Genomic DNA, 16,285 nt, shown 5'->3' on the forward strand with positions numbered 1-16,285 from the left:
ATTTTTATTTTTTCAGAACTATTCCTGCTTGTTTAGTCAAGCACTACACCTAACTCCCTAACTGAAATAAACAGGAGAAAACAGTGCAAGGAAAACAATAAGGCAGCTCACCCCTTCTGTTCCAGTGCTATTTACAAGGTGCTATTTACAATGAAAACTAATGTACACACTATATACAGAACTCAGAAAGTCGCACAAATGTCTCAGGTTTTAGAGGCCAGGGTCAGGTCTGCTGCTGCTGTCAGTGGCTGCCTGGGACAACTGCTGGTGATGGATTTTGAATGCGACCACATGATCAGCGGACCAATCGGCAGCCGTCAGCTCATCCAATCCGGGACCTGCAAAGACTTAAAGGCACAGACAAAGAAAACAACTACTAAAGCAGATTATGGCCAGGGCCATAACATCTGGTACATGTTGTTATTGCATGGCTTGTTTAAAGTATACATTAGGCTGACATCTGGGGCCAGAGCTGAAATTGTTCTGGGCCAGCAGTGTGTCTACAACTGGCCCGTGGCTGCACACCACCTACAGATGGCCCACATACCGCAAAGAATGACTGCCCTTTGGTGGCCCAGATTAGGTTTGCCAGAGGTAATCCACGCATGGGCCAGCACAGGACCACCAGTGTGTATGCAACTGGCCTTGTGCTGGCCCATGTGTGGGCAACCTTGGGCAAACCAGGTCTGGGCCACCAAAGGGCCGTCGTTCTTTGCGGTATGTTAGCCATATGTAAGCACATTGTGTGGGCCTGATCCGGGCCATACCAATTTTGCTATGTGGGTATGTGTATCAACTGAACACACACACGTCTAATAGCAGTCACCTTCAAAATAAAAGCAACAAAGTTGCACTGTGATTTCCCCAACCCACAAAACCCCCAGAAATCTCCGTTTTCAAAGACCTAAAATGGTGCTAATATGTGGGCAAGAGGCAAAAAGGCTATGTTTTCCAAAATACCTGTGTAGGTGCTGACCTGAAGCTATAATGTTAGCTTTTTGGCTTCTGCCATGTTGGTTTTTGAAGCAGATATTATATTATATGAACAAAAGAAAAGACTACTAATTTATTAGCTAATGCTAGCTAGATTCATAGCAAGCTATATTCATAAACTGTATGAGTGCAATGCAGCTAATCAGTGGTAACAAACAGAAAACACAAACACAAAAAAGTTACTCACCAAAACCGAAGTACGAACCACACAGCAAGCCATAACAGTAGCCAGTCTATTAAAGATAACACAAAAAGGATCCAGTTTAACAACTTGAGGTAGTGGATGAGGCCTAGCAGAAACTGTAGCTGCCCTTGTCAAGACAGCTATCAGCCACTGCAGACATGTACCTAGTTCAATTATCCAGTTAAGAAAGTCATTAAAAAAAATTACCTTAAAAAATTACCCTATTCATAGTTGTTATTAAGGGGGGAATTGTCCATAGACATTCATATTAATGTGTGTTAAGCTTTAAATATGCTTTTTAATGATGGTAAGTCGGACATTCTAACATGGGACTCTAACATGGGATAGCTGGTGAGACAGCTTTGACAGGTTTCGACAGCGAAACCTGGTTTCGACAAAGGATGTTGAAGATGGAGCTGCCAGGCCGGAGGATAAGAGCAAGACTTCAGAGAAGGTTAATGGATGTATTGAAGGAGGACATGGAGCAGGTTGGTATGACGGAGGAGGATACCAGCGATGAGGTGAGATGGAGGCAGATGATCCACTAATGCCAGCAGGTAGAAGAAGAAATAGAAGATTTATGCAAAGTAGAAAGCATTAGACTAATAAAATGCAATACCTTTTCAAAGTAAAATTATTTTTTTTTATAATGACTTTATTTCAGGTTTTATAGGAAGTTATTTGTTAGTTTTCCAGGCATGCATTGAGTAGGCTACTGTATGAAAACCCGTGGTTGTCATATAAGTGAAGTCCTGTTACTAAAAATAACATTTTCTTTGTATTCCAGGGGGTTTAATACGACTTCACTGTGTTAATAATAATCGGTTCAGCAGTTATTTCTAAGTGGGTCAGCCTAGGCTCGTTGGCCACAAGGACACTGCTTAATGGGAAATGAAATCCAAAAATATAAGTTACCTTACATAAAGCACAAAACAAATATGGCAGATCCACTTCATACCCAGGATTAGTGAGAGGACCGAAGCTCTTGAGGTTTAATTAGGTTGCGAGGTTCATTGGAGGTGAGGTTGGTGAGCAGGACACACAATAAAACTTCCTCCTCCCTCCTCCTCCTCCTCCTTCGGACTTTATAAACCAGAACACTCCATTCGCTCCTGCTTTGCGCCCCAGTGAGCATCACATTGGATTACACCGCGGAGGTCAGTGTGCCGAAGATGCAGGAAACAGAGATGATGCTGACCGTGTCGTTCATGAATACGCGACATTTTACATGTTAGAGATAATTTTGTAAAAACAAAACAACAACAAAAAGACAGACCATATTCTTGGATTTTTTTCTAATCGATTCTTTTTAACATTTCCGGTAATATCAATAATATTTTGGTTTACTGCTCCCGGACAGTGTGCCTCCGCTACCCTGTCATGTGCACCCTCCGTCCGGCGTGGCTGTGCGTGCTGCTCGGGCTCTTGCCTTTGGAGATCCAGTCCCAAGCACTGACTCCGCAGAGAACTCACAGACCCAGGTACCCGAACCCCGAAACTTTTAGGGGGATTTAAATATTTGTTTTTAAGTAAATTGTTAAATTCAGAATATCTTCTTAACTAATAACCTTAACGGAAAACAACTTTAATTTTGCTGCTTTACTTTGATGCACATTTTGTATTTTTCCTCTTTTCCCCCCATACAAGATAAAGTATAAAGCAATGTTAAAAGGTTTTGTGAGTAATTGTGAATAAATTTGCACCACATAACACCCTTTAAACTCTCTCTTTAGAAATAAAAAGCCTTTGTAAAAAGGTAACTTTGGCAAAACAATGACTACACATCACAGCATTTGAAGAAAAAAAAAGAAAGAAATAAAAACATAAAAGAGAAGAAAAGGGGTCTAGTGACAGAGTAAGGTAATTCCTCTCAGTAGCAGCAGGAGGTGAGACAGAGGTGAAGGTGATTTAGTGGGATTTGGGACAAGGATACATGCGCATACCGAGGGGCCAAGCAGCAAGCAAGCAGTCTGAATAAGACACCAGCAGCTTGTAGGTTCCTTAAGAACATGTTATGATGTGGCTGCTTCAAGGCCAGCAGCACGCCGTTTAAAATTACCGTCACATGCAAACCCACAGGTCGTTACTTTGTTTTCTGCTACCTTGGTAGATCTAATCAGAGAAAACTTCTTACGCTGTTTTGTGTGTGTGAGAAAGAAAGCGTAAGAGAGGGAGAGGGGTTATGCTCCCTGAGTCTAAGTTATATAAGAGGGATTTCTCCCCTTATTTGCAGCTTTTATAAAGCTTTAATCCCACATTAGTGTTAATACACCTTATCTATTGTTCGAGAGCTAAATTAGTGCAATAACAGTATAAGATAAAAAGGCATCAAGGCAATGCATTTCATACAATTATTTTTATTTTTATTTTTTCAGAACTATTCCTGCTTGTTTATTTGATTGTTTTTCCTCAACAACACCAATAAGAATTATCAATTTGATTAAGTTGTGTAGCATTATATACTAAACATCTCTGGCTAATGGGGGTGGGGGTTGTGGGGAACCCCATCTCAAACGTCTCAGTGTGATTCAGTGCTGTTGGATGTAACGTAATATTGCTGCTGGCTCTCAGCAAAGTGAGCCTAAAGAAATAAAAGAGGAGAGAAAGAAAAATGAAAGCATACTGCTGTAATTTAAAAAAGACAGAGCCAAAAGGAGGGAGGAGGTCGTGCTGTTAGTGAAGCTGTGGGCAACCCATAGGGACAAAAGGGTGTGTGTGTCTGTGTACACGTATGTGTCTGCATGTGTGTTCAGTCTCTCTGTGAACAGCCCCATGCTGAGCTCTAACTGGGGAAGAATGTTGGAGACGCTCCTTTTGGTCTCTCAGATTCAGGTTCACATCCTGAATCACACATGAGAGGTGAGGGAATGGGGGTTGCAATAGAAAGAAAAACACAAAAAGGGGGTTCAGCTTATTACATACTGCTATCATGGAGTGTTAATTGCTGCCAGATATTATAGGCAACAATCATTTCTGTTTTCCTTCCTGTGAGTTATGACCAAATTTCATTTTAAAGCATCTCAGCTGCTCAAAAAATAATAACTTTTTTACAACTTTACAGTAAGTTTCATTGACGATAAGCAATCCGTCTCTGTTCTCCAGCTAGTACCGCGAATAAACAGACCAGGTGGGCAAAGAAAACTGTGACTGGGAAATGGATATCACTATCATCAGATCTTGTCAACTCATAATAAAGTCGTACTTTTAATGTAACTGGCTGTAACAAAGCCAGGGTGAGATGCTGTCTAAAGCTATCCCTTCTCACATGTAGCACACATCAGGCGATGTGAGGTGTGTTCTCACTTCTGAAGGAAGAAGGTGAGGTTGGTACCTAAGAAGGCAGGACACATGAGGTCCTCTCACTCTCTGTTACATATATCTAACTGCGTCTGACATTTTTGTGCTCGCATGCACCTCTGGTGGGCAGTTTCTCATCTACAAGAACTCAGGATGCAGTGAATTCATGTTCACAGCTATAAATCTACAGCCAGTGGAGACTAAGGATGCACTTCAAAGAATGCAAGATGGTTTTTCACTGCACTCTGACCCATCCACTTCTAAACAGAAAAGAAAGAGTGGTATTTATGCAAATGTCTGAATGAGGCAAGGGAATGTGCTATGAAGACGATGAAACATGGAAAGCTGATTTGTCCAGATGGCAGACCTGTGGAGGTATCTCCATACCTCCACAGGTCTGGAGTCTAGGAGAGAAAACAGGAGAGTTTGTTTATTTTTGCCAGATTGTTTAACATAATCTTGAAAAACGAGAAGATGGAGAAGTTGTGTACTGAATTTCAAGAACAAGGGTGATGTTCAGAGCTATAATAACTACAGAGCCACTCACAAAGATATGAGAAAGAGCTGTTGAAGCTTGACCGAAGCTAGTAATGATTAATGAGCAGCAGTACAGCTGAAAAGGAGCAATACGGAGAAGGTCAGGAGGAGTTGCACTGTGTCCTTGTAGGTCTATAGAAAGCATGCGGAAGGGTGCCAACAGAGGAACTGTGGTACTGCATGAGGAATTTAGGAGTGACAGAGAAGTGTGTGAGAGTGTTGCAGGACATGCATGAGGACAACGAGACAGAGGTGAGGTGCGCAGTGGGAGTTCAAGGTGGGGTTGAGCCCCGTCTATTTTGCAAAGGTGATGGAGAGGCTGACAGAGGAGGTCAGGCAGGAGTCTCCGTGGACTAGGATGTTCACACATGGCATTGTGATCCATAGTGAGAGTATGGAGCTGGTGGAAAAGAGTCTAGAGTGATGTAGGTATGCTCTGGAGAGAAGAGGGAGGAAAGCCAGAGGAAGCAAGACAGAACATTTGTGTGCATGTAAAGGAGACAGGTGGAAAGGTGAAGAAGAACACCCATCCCCGTATCTTGTAGTACAGTGGATAAGCAAAACCTTTTCACCACAATGAAAATGCAGACACTAAAAATTACTGGAAGTAAAATAAAAAATAGGCATATGTGTTTACTGTATTGGTTCTTTGCTGTATATTAGCTTACCTGTATTAGATGTGTTAGAAACTAGCAAGTAGCTCAGTGGCCCAGATTTCTTGTTACTGGGAGGCAGTTTGGTGCCAAGTGCCTTTCCCTTCAGTGGCAGTTGATTTTAAACCTCACCACAGGGGGCCATTTAACCATGTATGTGTGTGAGTAAATGCACAAATGTGTGTTTTTTTGTGCAGAAAGAAAAAGAGACAGGCAACTACAGATGTCAGCACACGCATGTAAAGATGAATAAAGCCAAGAGTTTTCTTACGCTGTGTACCGCATGAATGCAAAAGTCTGCGTCTCAGTTTGACAGTCACGTGTCACAGTCACGTGTTTTGACTAATTCTCCACCATGCAACATTATGCCAGTGTGTGTGTGTCTAAGTGTGCACGCTTCATTCACCATCCATTAAAACCAGTTCAGTTCACCTAGCTTAAAGTCAATGGTATAACACACAATGAATGTGTGTTCTCGTGTGTGTTGGCAGTGAGAGCTAAAGGTGTCCAGCCAGAAGAGTGATCAGAATACCAGTCAGGATTAGTTACAGGATAAAATGGTAATCTGGCCCACTTTTCACAACAAACAAACAAACATTATCTTACTTCATCCATCCCTCTGCCTTTATTCTTTGTTCCTTACATACTGAATATACAATATCATTTTTTGCAGTACAGAATTATAAGTCATGCGTAAGGCAGTGTTGTGTTTGACAAAACTATAAAAGTATTAAAGAGAATTAGGGACGATGAGGGTTTGCAGTCATTTGACTTAACCACTTGCTCCTGTCAGCAGTATAAAAGGGCTGGAATAAACAGACAATTGCTTTATTGCAAACCTTTAATTTACCTGTGCAGTATTATGTCATCGCTGGTTGCTTACATGACAAAACATGCCCCCTCTTTGCACTTGAACTCTTGAGCATCTGGGAGAAAGTGGGAATTATTTTTTTCTTTTTTAAATAGAAAAGGTATTGTGATGATGTGAGGGGGAAAAAACGTGTGCAGACAGCAGGAGATTGAGAAATAAAGTACTTAAAACCCACTCAAGGGGAGTGGAGGAGGTGTAGGAGCCCCTCACCACCAATCTACATTGTGCTTTGTCACTTCCCGGAACTGTTGTGAGATTTGCCGACTTGCATACTGTTATTGATTAACCATGTCTTTTTTTTTTTTTTTGACTGAGCGGATGTCAGTGTCTTGGTTCTCGACTCTGTTGGTTTAAACCACTTTGGTCCGGTTGGGAGCTGGAAACAGAGCAGCCTTTAGATGTCGCTAGCAGAAATTTCAGACCGACTGGTTGCATTCTTTTTTAATTATTGACTAAAATGAACTTATCACCCTTTTAACTGTGTTTTGAAGATTAATGGGGGAAAGCAGTGCTTTAATGTTTAAGCAATGCACATAGACGGTTAGATAGCTACAGGCAGAACTACTACCTGTGCACCACTCTGTCTTTCTTTATCATCTCTTCTCAAAAATGAGACCTCAGACTGAGCACAGCAGACATTCCTGCAGTGCAACCGTGAATCCTGTAAGGCGTTTATCCAGTTTCACTGTGAAACTCAAGCAGGTGACATGCATGACTGCCAATCATCACATATGAACAGGAAGTGGCTCAGGTATTGCTAATGTTGCGCGTTTACACAGTCACCCTTTCATATCCACACAATTGTTCAATTTTAAATTTCTGCGTTAGGCTGGGATGAGGTTAATTGAAGTTATACTAAAGGATTCACTAAGTCTTCAGGAAATGAATCTGCACCAACGTAATGTACCCTAAAGTCATGGGGGCTCCATAGTAGAGTCAGAGATCCTTAGTTTGATCCTGAGAGGCGACATATATCCCTTTGGGGTTGCATCAATAAGGGAACCTGCCAAGTCAAACATGCAACAAACCCACTGTGACAACCCTTTGTGAATAAGGCAGCAGCTGAAAGTAGTATTATTACCCTAAAGTCACGTTTATATGACGTATGTGAATGTGATTCCCTGGAAATATTTTCTGTCTTTCTGTCTGTTTTTCTCAGGCTGAGTTTTCCCAGAACCTCTAAATTCCCAAAGTCCTTTCACCCCAGCATCGTGCCGACTGTGTCTGATCTCTCTGTCGCTGCTCACAACCAAATTACAGAGGAAGACGGACAGATCATCTGGAGGGCCTTGCTCCCACACAAAGATCCCCCGCCAAAGCCCTTTGACCTGTTGGTCGACCAAAGCCACAACGTGCTACCGGAGGTGCCAGTCTGGCGGCGCGGGTCACGGGGTCGTCGCCATGCTGGTAGAGGCAGGGGCCACCCCCACCTGATGAGGGTGGGGTGCGTCCTAGGCACCTGTCAGGTTCAGAACCTCAGCCACCGTCTATACCAGCTGATTGGACAGAGTGGGAGGGAAGACTCCTCCCCAATTAACCCCCGCAGTCCTCACAGCTATGGATAAGGCCACACCCACTCACCCACACTCAAGACAACTTCATCAACACCTGCTGGCAAATTACCCAGGTCCACTGTTACACTAACTATATGTTCAGGCTCAAAAATATCGCTACTGCTGTCATTCCTTAACAGAGCAGTTGTGGGGTTTTTTACAGCTTGGGTCTTATTTTTATAGTTTTGACTAAAACTCTCATCAGTAATAAGAACACGGTACTCACAGAGTAAACTGTTGAACGCTTTGAATGAGGCAACATCATGAAAAGACAACAGCAAAGACTAAGAGGCCATTTGGAAAGGTCAGAGTCCCTTGACTGGAAACAGCAAACTGCTTTTTTTTTATGTCAGAGTGCTTTGGTCACTCAGGAGTCTTTCCCAAGACAACTTCCTGCTTCAACTCATTATCACCAATTTGAGATTAAATCTATCAATTATTCTGATGAGTACAGTGCTATTGTAAGCTACAGATAGGATTGTTAAATCTGTAAAAATAACACTTTTTAAAGATTATTACCTGTAGTGTGGGCTACAGCATTATACCGAGCTAAAACTAGAGTCCTATATGTTTTGGCATTTACAGCACGACTATCTTTGTAACCAGACAAGCCTCTCTCAGCCAATCCCTACCTGACTAATGTCTGCTGATGAATGGTTATCCTCCTCCTCTTAACTTACCTGAGCTCAGTGTTAATCCACAATGTGTCTTGAAAGCACATTTATCCCTCTCTGCTTCAGTGCAGACAGAACCCGAGAATAACCCCCAATCAAACCCAATTAACCCTTCACCCAAAAACCCACAGTGCATATGATCAGCCAAAATAACCACTAACCCTAATCCGTAATCTGTCTGTGCACTTAACAGACACCGTAGCAGGTCTCGACTCTATTAAACCAGAGGGAGGACAGCCGCACTCCATATTCTCTGCATCAGTTTGAGCCTTAATTGATCATTTATAAGGCCTTACAGTGTTTTGCCTTTCACCAGCGCAGATTAAGCATGCCATTGAATTTAGACCATCATTTTTTAAGCTTTATAGTTTGTTTTATTCTTTTCTCTCTGTGTGCACGTCAGCTCATTATAACTCCCGTTTTGGTAGTTCACACAGGCTATTATTAGGAATGCATGAAAGCACTTTATTATCCTTTACATTCAATATGACTTGAATTTTAAAGGTGTGTTATTTAACTTTAAATGAATGGGTCAGTTTTGCTGTAAATATCACACTTTAGTAAATCTTTGTTTTCATATACACTCCATTCAAAGACACAAGTGTCCTTTTGGAAACCATTGTGCTGTTTTCTTCTAACACTGATGTTAAATAAAACCTTTATAGTTATTTCACCTGTCAACAGCAAATCGAGGCGTCAGTGTGAAGTTTTTTGTGAACATTTCATGCTGTATTATACTGACAATATTTTACAAATGAAGTAAAGTTACAAACTTTTTTTTCATTTTACCCTTTTCATATCCATGTTGCCTCCTTTATTCTTTCACTATGAAACACTTTTTTGTCCATTACTAAAAGGTAAGTGTGACTTACATTCACGTTTCATTTCCTGTACATGCACAGAACAAAGCAGGTAGAGTTCAAATGTTCAGAAAAAACACACATTGTAAGTCACGTTCATAAACAAAGAGCAGAGGCAGGGGCTAATGAGGCTACCAGACTTGACCCAGCTCCTTCTACAGCCACAAATAGCTTTAGATATAAAACATATTTTACACAAGTATAATAAACCCCACGGTTTGCAACATTTACATCAGATGTGCAAATTCTGTAAATTCTCCCAGTTTAAAAAAAAATAAGAATAAAAATGTGATGCCATGCTTGATCGCATGCAGGCTGTTGTTTCTCAACAGTTTTGGGAGGCATTTAATGTGGCCAATTAGATTTAAGAGTGGGCCAAGCCTCTACCACCCCCAGATACACCCCTTAAACGCAAATCAGAACTAGAAATATTTAAGCTTTTCTGAGAAGTTATCTTGTTTGTGTCCAAAAAATTATGCCCAAAAATGTTTTTTTATGCCGTACAGTATTATTAACACATAAAACAAAATGTAAAGATCTGTTGTACTCCGTGTCCTCTCCGAGGGAATGTAAAGGTTGCAAATCAAAATTCAAATCCAAATATCTCATCACAGCAAAGCGGAAAAATATGAAGGTTTTCCTGTCGTCTGTTCAATCTTTACCTTGTGACCTGGTAAAGAGGCAGGCATTTGGTTTATGTAACAGACAGCAATCAATAAAAAAAATAGAAGTCACGAAGTAACGCTTGTTTGGACATCTTTGTCAACTTTACCTCTGTTAATCTGCGTTTGAACCAGCTGATACTTGAAAGACAGGACCGTTGATACTGAAAAATCCCAAGTCAGAGCCTGCCTTCATGAGGACCAGTACCCATAGATTACAAGAAAGCAGAATTGTTTTGCTATTTAAATAGTTTGTGATATAGTTTGCAGACATGTAAATATGACAAATCTACTGCATGTAATGCATACATAGTATTAAAAACAGATCTACATATGTGTAAAAACTTTTTCCCCCCGATAATTATAAAAAAAATAAAAACAACTTAACTGTGAAAAGAAGTACTGAGTCATTCTACATAAGCCCAAACATGCAATCTGCTGATCACTGAAAAGCTCTTCCTGGAACGGACAGACACTCTGACATACAAAAACACACAAACAAGGCCAACGTGCAACACAGGGTACCCCGTTACATAAAATTTGGTTAAAGTGTGACAGGACATTGCTGTAAACCTAGCCCCCAGTGCACGTCAAAAAGGTTACAGTTTGAACCAGGAGGATATATATGGGCAGGCGGACAGTGACCACCAGAGCATCGACGCATCACAACCCATCACAACCCAACAGTAACTGTGATTTCACCTATCAGCCATGAGGATCATCAACATTGTAAGTGTAATTTTTGCCCATTCACACCATTCATTTGAAAGCAGAGTTGCTGCATAGCTTTGTAAAATCTGAAAATGTTCTTTTTACTGCTCAAAGGGTCCGGACCCGTCTCTGGCATATCGGCCAAATTTGGAGACAAGTAAGGCGAAAGACAAGGAAGACTACAGAAACTTTGAGGTAATTAAACAAACCAGCTTAATTCCACATTAATTTATGAGTTGAAGGAAAAAACTGAGGTTATAATTACAGGCAGACATAACTGGCTTTAAGTTAAAAAAAGAAAAGAAAAGCTGAGCTTCAGAGTGAGCCAAAACTTAAGCAAAATATCAAAATGTGCCTAACACTAACCCAAGGCTGACCACAAGGGGAGTTCAGGTTCTTATTTTCTACTCAATAGAGTCTGACTTCTGGCAAATTTCATCAGTTCTGTAACAGCAGATCATTCACTCAGTTCATTTAGTCATTCACTGAGTTTAAGCTTCCACAGTGGGGTCAACTGTAACTGTATGTCCTGTACATGTGGCAGAATTGACAATAAAGTTGACTTTGACTTTGACTTTGACTTTGAACTCACTGAAAGATAGTTGAGTTTTTATCAGCAGAGGCTGACACAGTTCTGCATATGTGCTCAGATTTTTAACTAATCAAACATTACAGTCTAATGCAGATTTTCCGAGAAGCTCATTGATTTGATGGTCTGATCTAACTAAACAACCATGTAACCCAGTGTTAAAAACGGGATTAAAAGTATAAATATTCATACTCTCACAATGGGAATAAATAAATTTTATCAAACAAAGTTTGATAAAAACAAAGTTAATTATAATAAATGCTGATAAAAAGCATGTAAACATAAGTTTAATTAATATGTAAATATGTATATGTAATATATAAATGGTGTGGGGGCAGAACTTAGTCCTTTAGAGTGTGTTTGTTAGATCCACTGAGCGACCAATCATTGGCCGGTGTTGTGCCAAAAACTGATTGCTTGTATTTAAACTGCTATAAATAACTTGTTGATCAACAATATGTGAAACATATGTCAAATATATCCCTCGTGAATTATATCAAGTCATCTTAACCAACAAACAACATTCCTGTAACAAGGTAGAAGCCGCAATCACTTTTTGGCAGTGACTTTTATGTATCCTTTATTTATGCAGTTAAAAAAATTATTGTTTATTGTAAGTGGACAAAAGGAAGCTGATTGATTACAGTTAAGTACAATAACACAGCTACAAAGATAATTGAGAAACAGGTAATTTTTTAAAATTTTGTATATAACCCCTTTGCAATACCTGTTCACCGAAGTCTATTTAGCAACATACGTAACGATATTACACATAAAAAAAAACCACACGGAAACATTGGAAATCAGTTTTTGCTTTTGAGAATCTGTTGGTGTTGGTCTGTGTTTTCAGAGCGGAAACCTAATTGACCGTGTCTTCAACACGTACAGCCTGATGCACACCTATCAAACAGTGGAGTTTGTAAACCAAAAGGTGAGAAAATTAGAAGGAAAAAAAAAAACAGTGAGTAAAATTTTGATCACAACCTGGTACAAAGAGAACATTTTAAAAAACCTGGATATTAAAAATAAGGTCTGTCACTATGTGAAATGATCAGTTACAGATTCATGAATGGCAGCTTTTAGTCAATCACACTGGACTTGTGCGGCCTCTGGATTTGCCTCTGGATGAGCAAACTTGACTCAGACTGAGCAAACAAAAAAGAAAGAGGTCTGAATCACAGACCAGTCTCTGGCCTTAACATTGTTTACTTAACCTAATTCTCCTAACAAAGTTATACATTGAATATATTGTCATATATTTGACAACATGATGTACTTTTGCTTTATTATAAACGGCAGAATATTAGTGTTAACTGCTGAATAGCATCGTGTCTGTGAAGGTTCTCAGTCATCCAGGTCATCGTAGTCAAAGGAGCTTGCAAAGAAAAGCGTCTGGACTTCTTTAAGTTGCTTGAAGACGTTTCACCTCTCATCCAAGAAGCTTCTTCAGTTCTAAGGTCAAATGGTGGGGAGTCCCAGATTTAAACCTAGTGGGAGTATCCCCCCACAGAGGGACAAAAGGACCCCTTGATGATCCTCTAATCGCCTGAGCCAAGGTGTGGAACTGGGTGTGGGTCCCAATCAGCCAGAGTTTCAGGTGTGTTCATTGTGAAACCTGGCCCCACCTTATCATGCGAATTCCTGAGGTCAGATGGCCCAGGATGTGCGTGGTCGTTAAGGCGTCTGGGGAGGGAACTCAAAACTGGATTATAGATGGCAGACAGTTGGTGTCGTAAACCACCGCCTCTGTTCAAAGATGGTCGCTCACAGTGGACATAGATGGCTTCTTTCAAACCATCTGTCCTCTCTGTCCAAAATGTGAACATTGGCATCCTCGAAAGAGTGACCTTTATCCTTTAGATGCAGATGGACTGCTGAGTCTTGTCCTGTGGAGGTGGCTCTTCTGTGTTGTGCCATGCGCTTGTGAAGTGGCTGTTTGGTCTCTCCAATGTAGAGGTCTGGGCATTCCTCGCTGCACTGTACAGCATACACCACATTGTTAAGTTTGTGTTTTGGAGTTTTGTCTTTTGAGTGAACCAGTTTCTGTCTGAGTGTGTTGCTGGGTCTGAAATGCACCGGGATGTCATGCTTGGAGAAAACTCTCCTGAGTTTTTCTGATACACCGGCAACCTTTACATGCGTGTGTTCCTTCACACGCATGTGCAAGGAACACACGCATGTAAAGGAAGCACTCAAAACGTGCAGCTATCCTAAATGGGCGTTCTTAAAGTCAGCAAAGAGGCACAGAAAAGAAGATCAGACACCAGCGAGGGAGAATAAGAAGGAGAGACGCAACAACATTGTCATCCCCTATGTAGCCGGTGTATCAGAAAAACTCAGGAGTTTTCTCCAAGCATGACATCCCGGTGCATTTCAGACCCAGCAACATGCTGTGGGGAGACACTCCCACTAGGTTTAAATCTGGGACTCCCCACCATTTGACCTTAGAACTGAAGAAGCTTCTCGGATGAGAGGTGAAACGTCTTCAAGCAACTTAAAGAAGTCCAGACGCTTTTCTTTGCAAGCTCCTTTGACCGCTGAATAGCATCACTTCTATCTGTTCACCAGAGCATTTTTCACACACCGCTTGGAGTTATTTAACTGTCTAATATTGATGCAGCACACTGAATGGAACGGTTGTAACCACACCCGGATGGGGATGATGGATGCCATCATGTCTCTAGACCAGCTTGTGGATGAGTCTGATCCCGATGTGGACTTCCCCAACTCCTTCCACGCTTTCCAGACTGCTGAAGGCATCCGCCAAGAACACCCAGACAAAGGTAAAGTGCAGAGAGAGAATCAGAAATGCACCGAGACTGTGGAAAAGCTCATGCTATAGAGTAAATATCTTGTACTTACTGTACCTCTCAGAATGGTTCCAGCTGGTTGGTCTGATCCATGATGTCGGAAAGATCATGGCTCTCTGGGATGAACCGCAGGTGAGGGATAGGTCCAAGATAGGTAAAGCTGGCACAGCAGATTCATCATTCCCAAAGTTTTCAGAGCTGCTTTTCCTCAAACGGAAGTTTTAACACAGTTGTGTTCATTTAGTTTATTGCTCATTATTGTTATTATTACTATATGAATCCCATTTGTTTCATGTTTAATTTTAATAGGTTTCTAAGGTAACTGTCTGTGTCTCTGTGCCCTGTAGTGGGCTGTAGTGGGCGACACTTTCCCCGTTGGCTGCAAATTTCAAAACTCCATTGTGTTCAGAAACAACACCTTCCTGAAAAATCCAGATGACAATAATCCCAAATACAAGTTGGTATTCTGACGTTGACTCTGCAAATTTCACAAAATAATTGCACATATTTTACAGACGAGAACAGAAAAAAAGTTAAGTGTGCTTGAAAGCAAACTGCTCAGTGGACATAAAAACACATCTGCATCTGTTCAGTCCACAGTTTGTGTTAATCAGCTGACCAAAAATATTTTTTTATTTGTGCTATTGAAAATATACTCCTTGTAAAATTATGACTGCTGACAGTAAATTGTAGTCTAATTATTAAAAGTGCAGGGAGTTGATCCTGTTATGTTTTTCCCCCCTTTAGCACTGAGTTTGGGATCTACGAACCAAACTGTGGCCTTGACAATGTCCTCATGTCCTGGGGCCACGATGGTAAGAAGCATCATCAGCCACGCATGACTTAAATTATTTTTAAAAGTTCTACTACTATAGAGGAGCATTTATCTATTACACTGTGATCTACACCCTTGCGTTCTTGTCTTCAGAGTATCTCTATAGAGTTATGAAGTTCAACAAGTGCCTCATCCCAGAGGAGGTGAGTTAATTATTACCTTAAATTGTTTTTATCGGGGGGCAATTAGCTTTATAGTTGGCACAAAAGTGTTAGGCAACAGGAAAGTCTTGGCTCTGAATTAACAGCTTAAACACTAATTCCTCTTTTCCTCTGACATGGTGCCAGTTCTACTTGGTGCTCTTTGAGAACCAGGGTAGATTTCAGCAGGTTTAAGAACCAAACATTTAATTGGATTAATTTGTGGGGAAAGACTGATTGCAACTCCAACACAACCGGAGTAAAGGTCAAAGATTAGGCATCAGAACAAAAGGGGTAGAATAGAAGAATTAGTGGATAAATCCCGATTATAGTGGAAAAAATACATTTGTTTTTTCCATGCATACAGTGACTGGAGACACCTCTAATTTGTGTCTCCCTCCAGGGCTTATACATGATTCGCTTCCATTCCTTCTACCCCTGGCACTCCCATGGAGATTACATGCATCTGTGCAACGATAAAGACTTGAAGATGCTGCCCTGGGTCAAAGAGTTCAAGTGAGTATCTTAAACACACATGTAAAATGTGTTCAGTCAAGTTTTGTACCCAGGACTTAACTCTGATTCATCTACAGCAAATTTGACCTGTACACAAAAACCACTGATCTGCCTGACGTCAACAACCTGAAGGTGTACTACCGGTCTCTGATTGACAAGTACTGTCCTGGAGTACTGCAGTGGTAAAACGGACCAAAAGGAACGTTTAAAAAAGAAAAATCAACGACAACACTGTTAGAAATCGGTTAGTGGAATGATTTTACATACCTATATTGTGACACTGACTAAATGTATAGCTGGACTTGGTGTCTTTCTGTATATAGTTTAGTTTTTACTGGATAAATCAATCTTATTTTGTATATTCTAATCATTATAATAATGGCTATTTTATACAATAAAG

General features: G+C 40.8%; 2 protein-coding genes across 2 annotated transcripts; both read left to right on the top strand.

The window, feature by feature from the left end:
* Positions 1–2,275: 2,275 nt before the first annotated feature.
* Positions 2,276–9,494, top strand: adm2b (adrenomedullin 2b). Its single transcript, XM_005729882.1, has 3 exons — positions 2,276–2,334; positions 2,538–2,658; positions 7,695–9,494. The coding sequence occupies exons 2-3, from the start codon at positions 2,558–2,560 to the stop codon at positions 8,098–8,100; spliced, it is 507 nt and encodes a 168-aa protein (XP_005729939.1). The 5' UTR covers positions 2,276–2,334; positions 2,538–2,557; the 3' UTR covers positions 8,101–9,494.
* A 1,501-nt stretch (positions 9,495–10,995) lies between these two features.
* On the top strand, positions 10,996–16,141 carry miox (myo-inositol oxygenase). The gene is made up of 10 exons (XM_005729883.1): positions 10,996–11,013; positions 11,110–11,190; positions 12,435–12,515; positions 14,205–14,367; positions 14,459–14,526; positions 14,742–14,851; positions 15,142–15,209; positions 15,323–15,372; positions 15,773–15,885; positions 15,963–16,141. Exons 1-10 carry the CDS (start codon positions 10,996–10,998, stop codon positions 16,069–16,071), a joined length of 861 nt encoding a protein of 286 aa, XP_005729940.1. The 3' UTR covers positions 16,072–16,141.
* The last annotated feature ends 144 nt before the right edge of the window (positions 16,142–16,285 follow it).

The sequence above is a fragment of the Pundamilia nyererei genome, unplaced genomic scaffold (assembly GCF_000239375.1).
Source record: "Pundamilia nyererei isolate P.nyererei 1_Seehausen unplaced genomic scaffold, PunNye1.0 scaffold00035, whole genome shotgun sequence".
Taxonomy (NCBI): Eukaryota; Metazoa; Chordata; class Actinopteri; order Cichliformes; family Cichlidae; genus Pundamilia; species Pundamilia nyererei.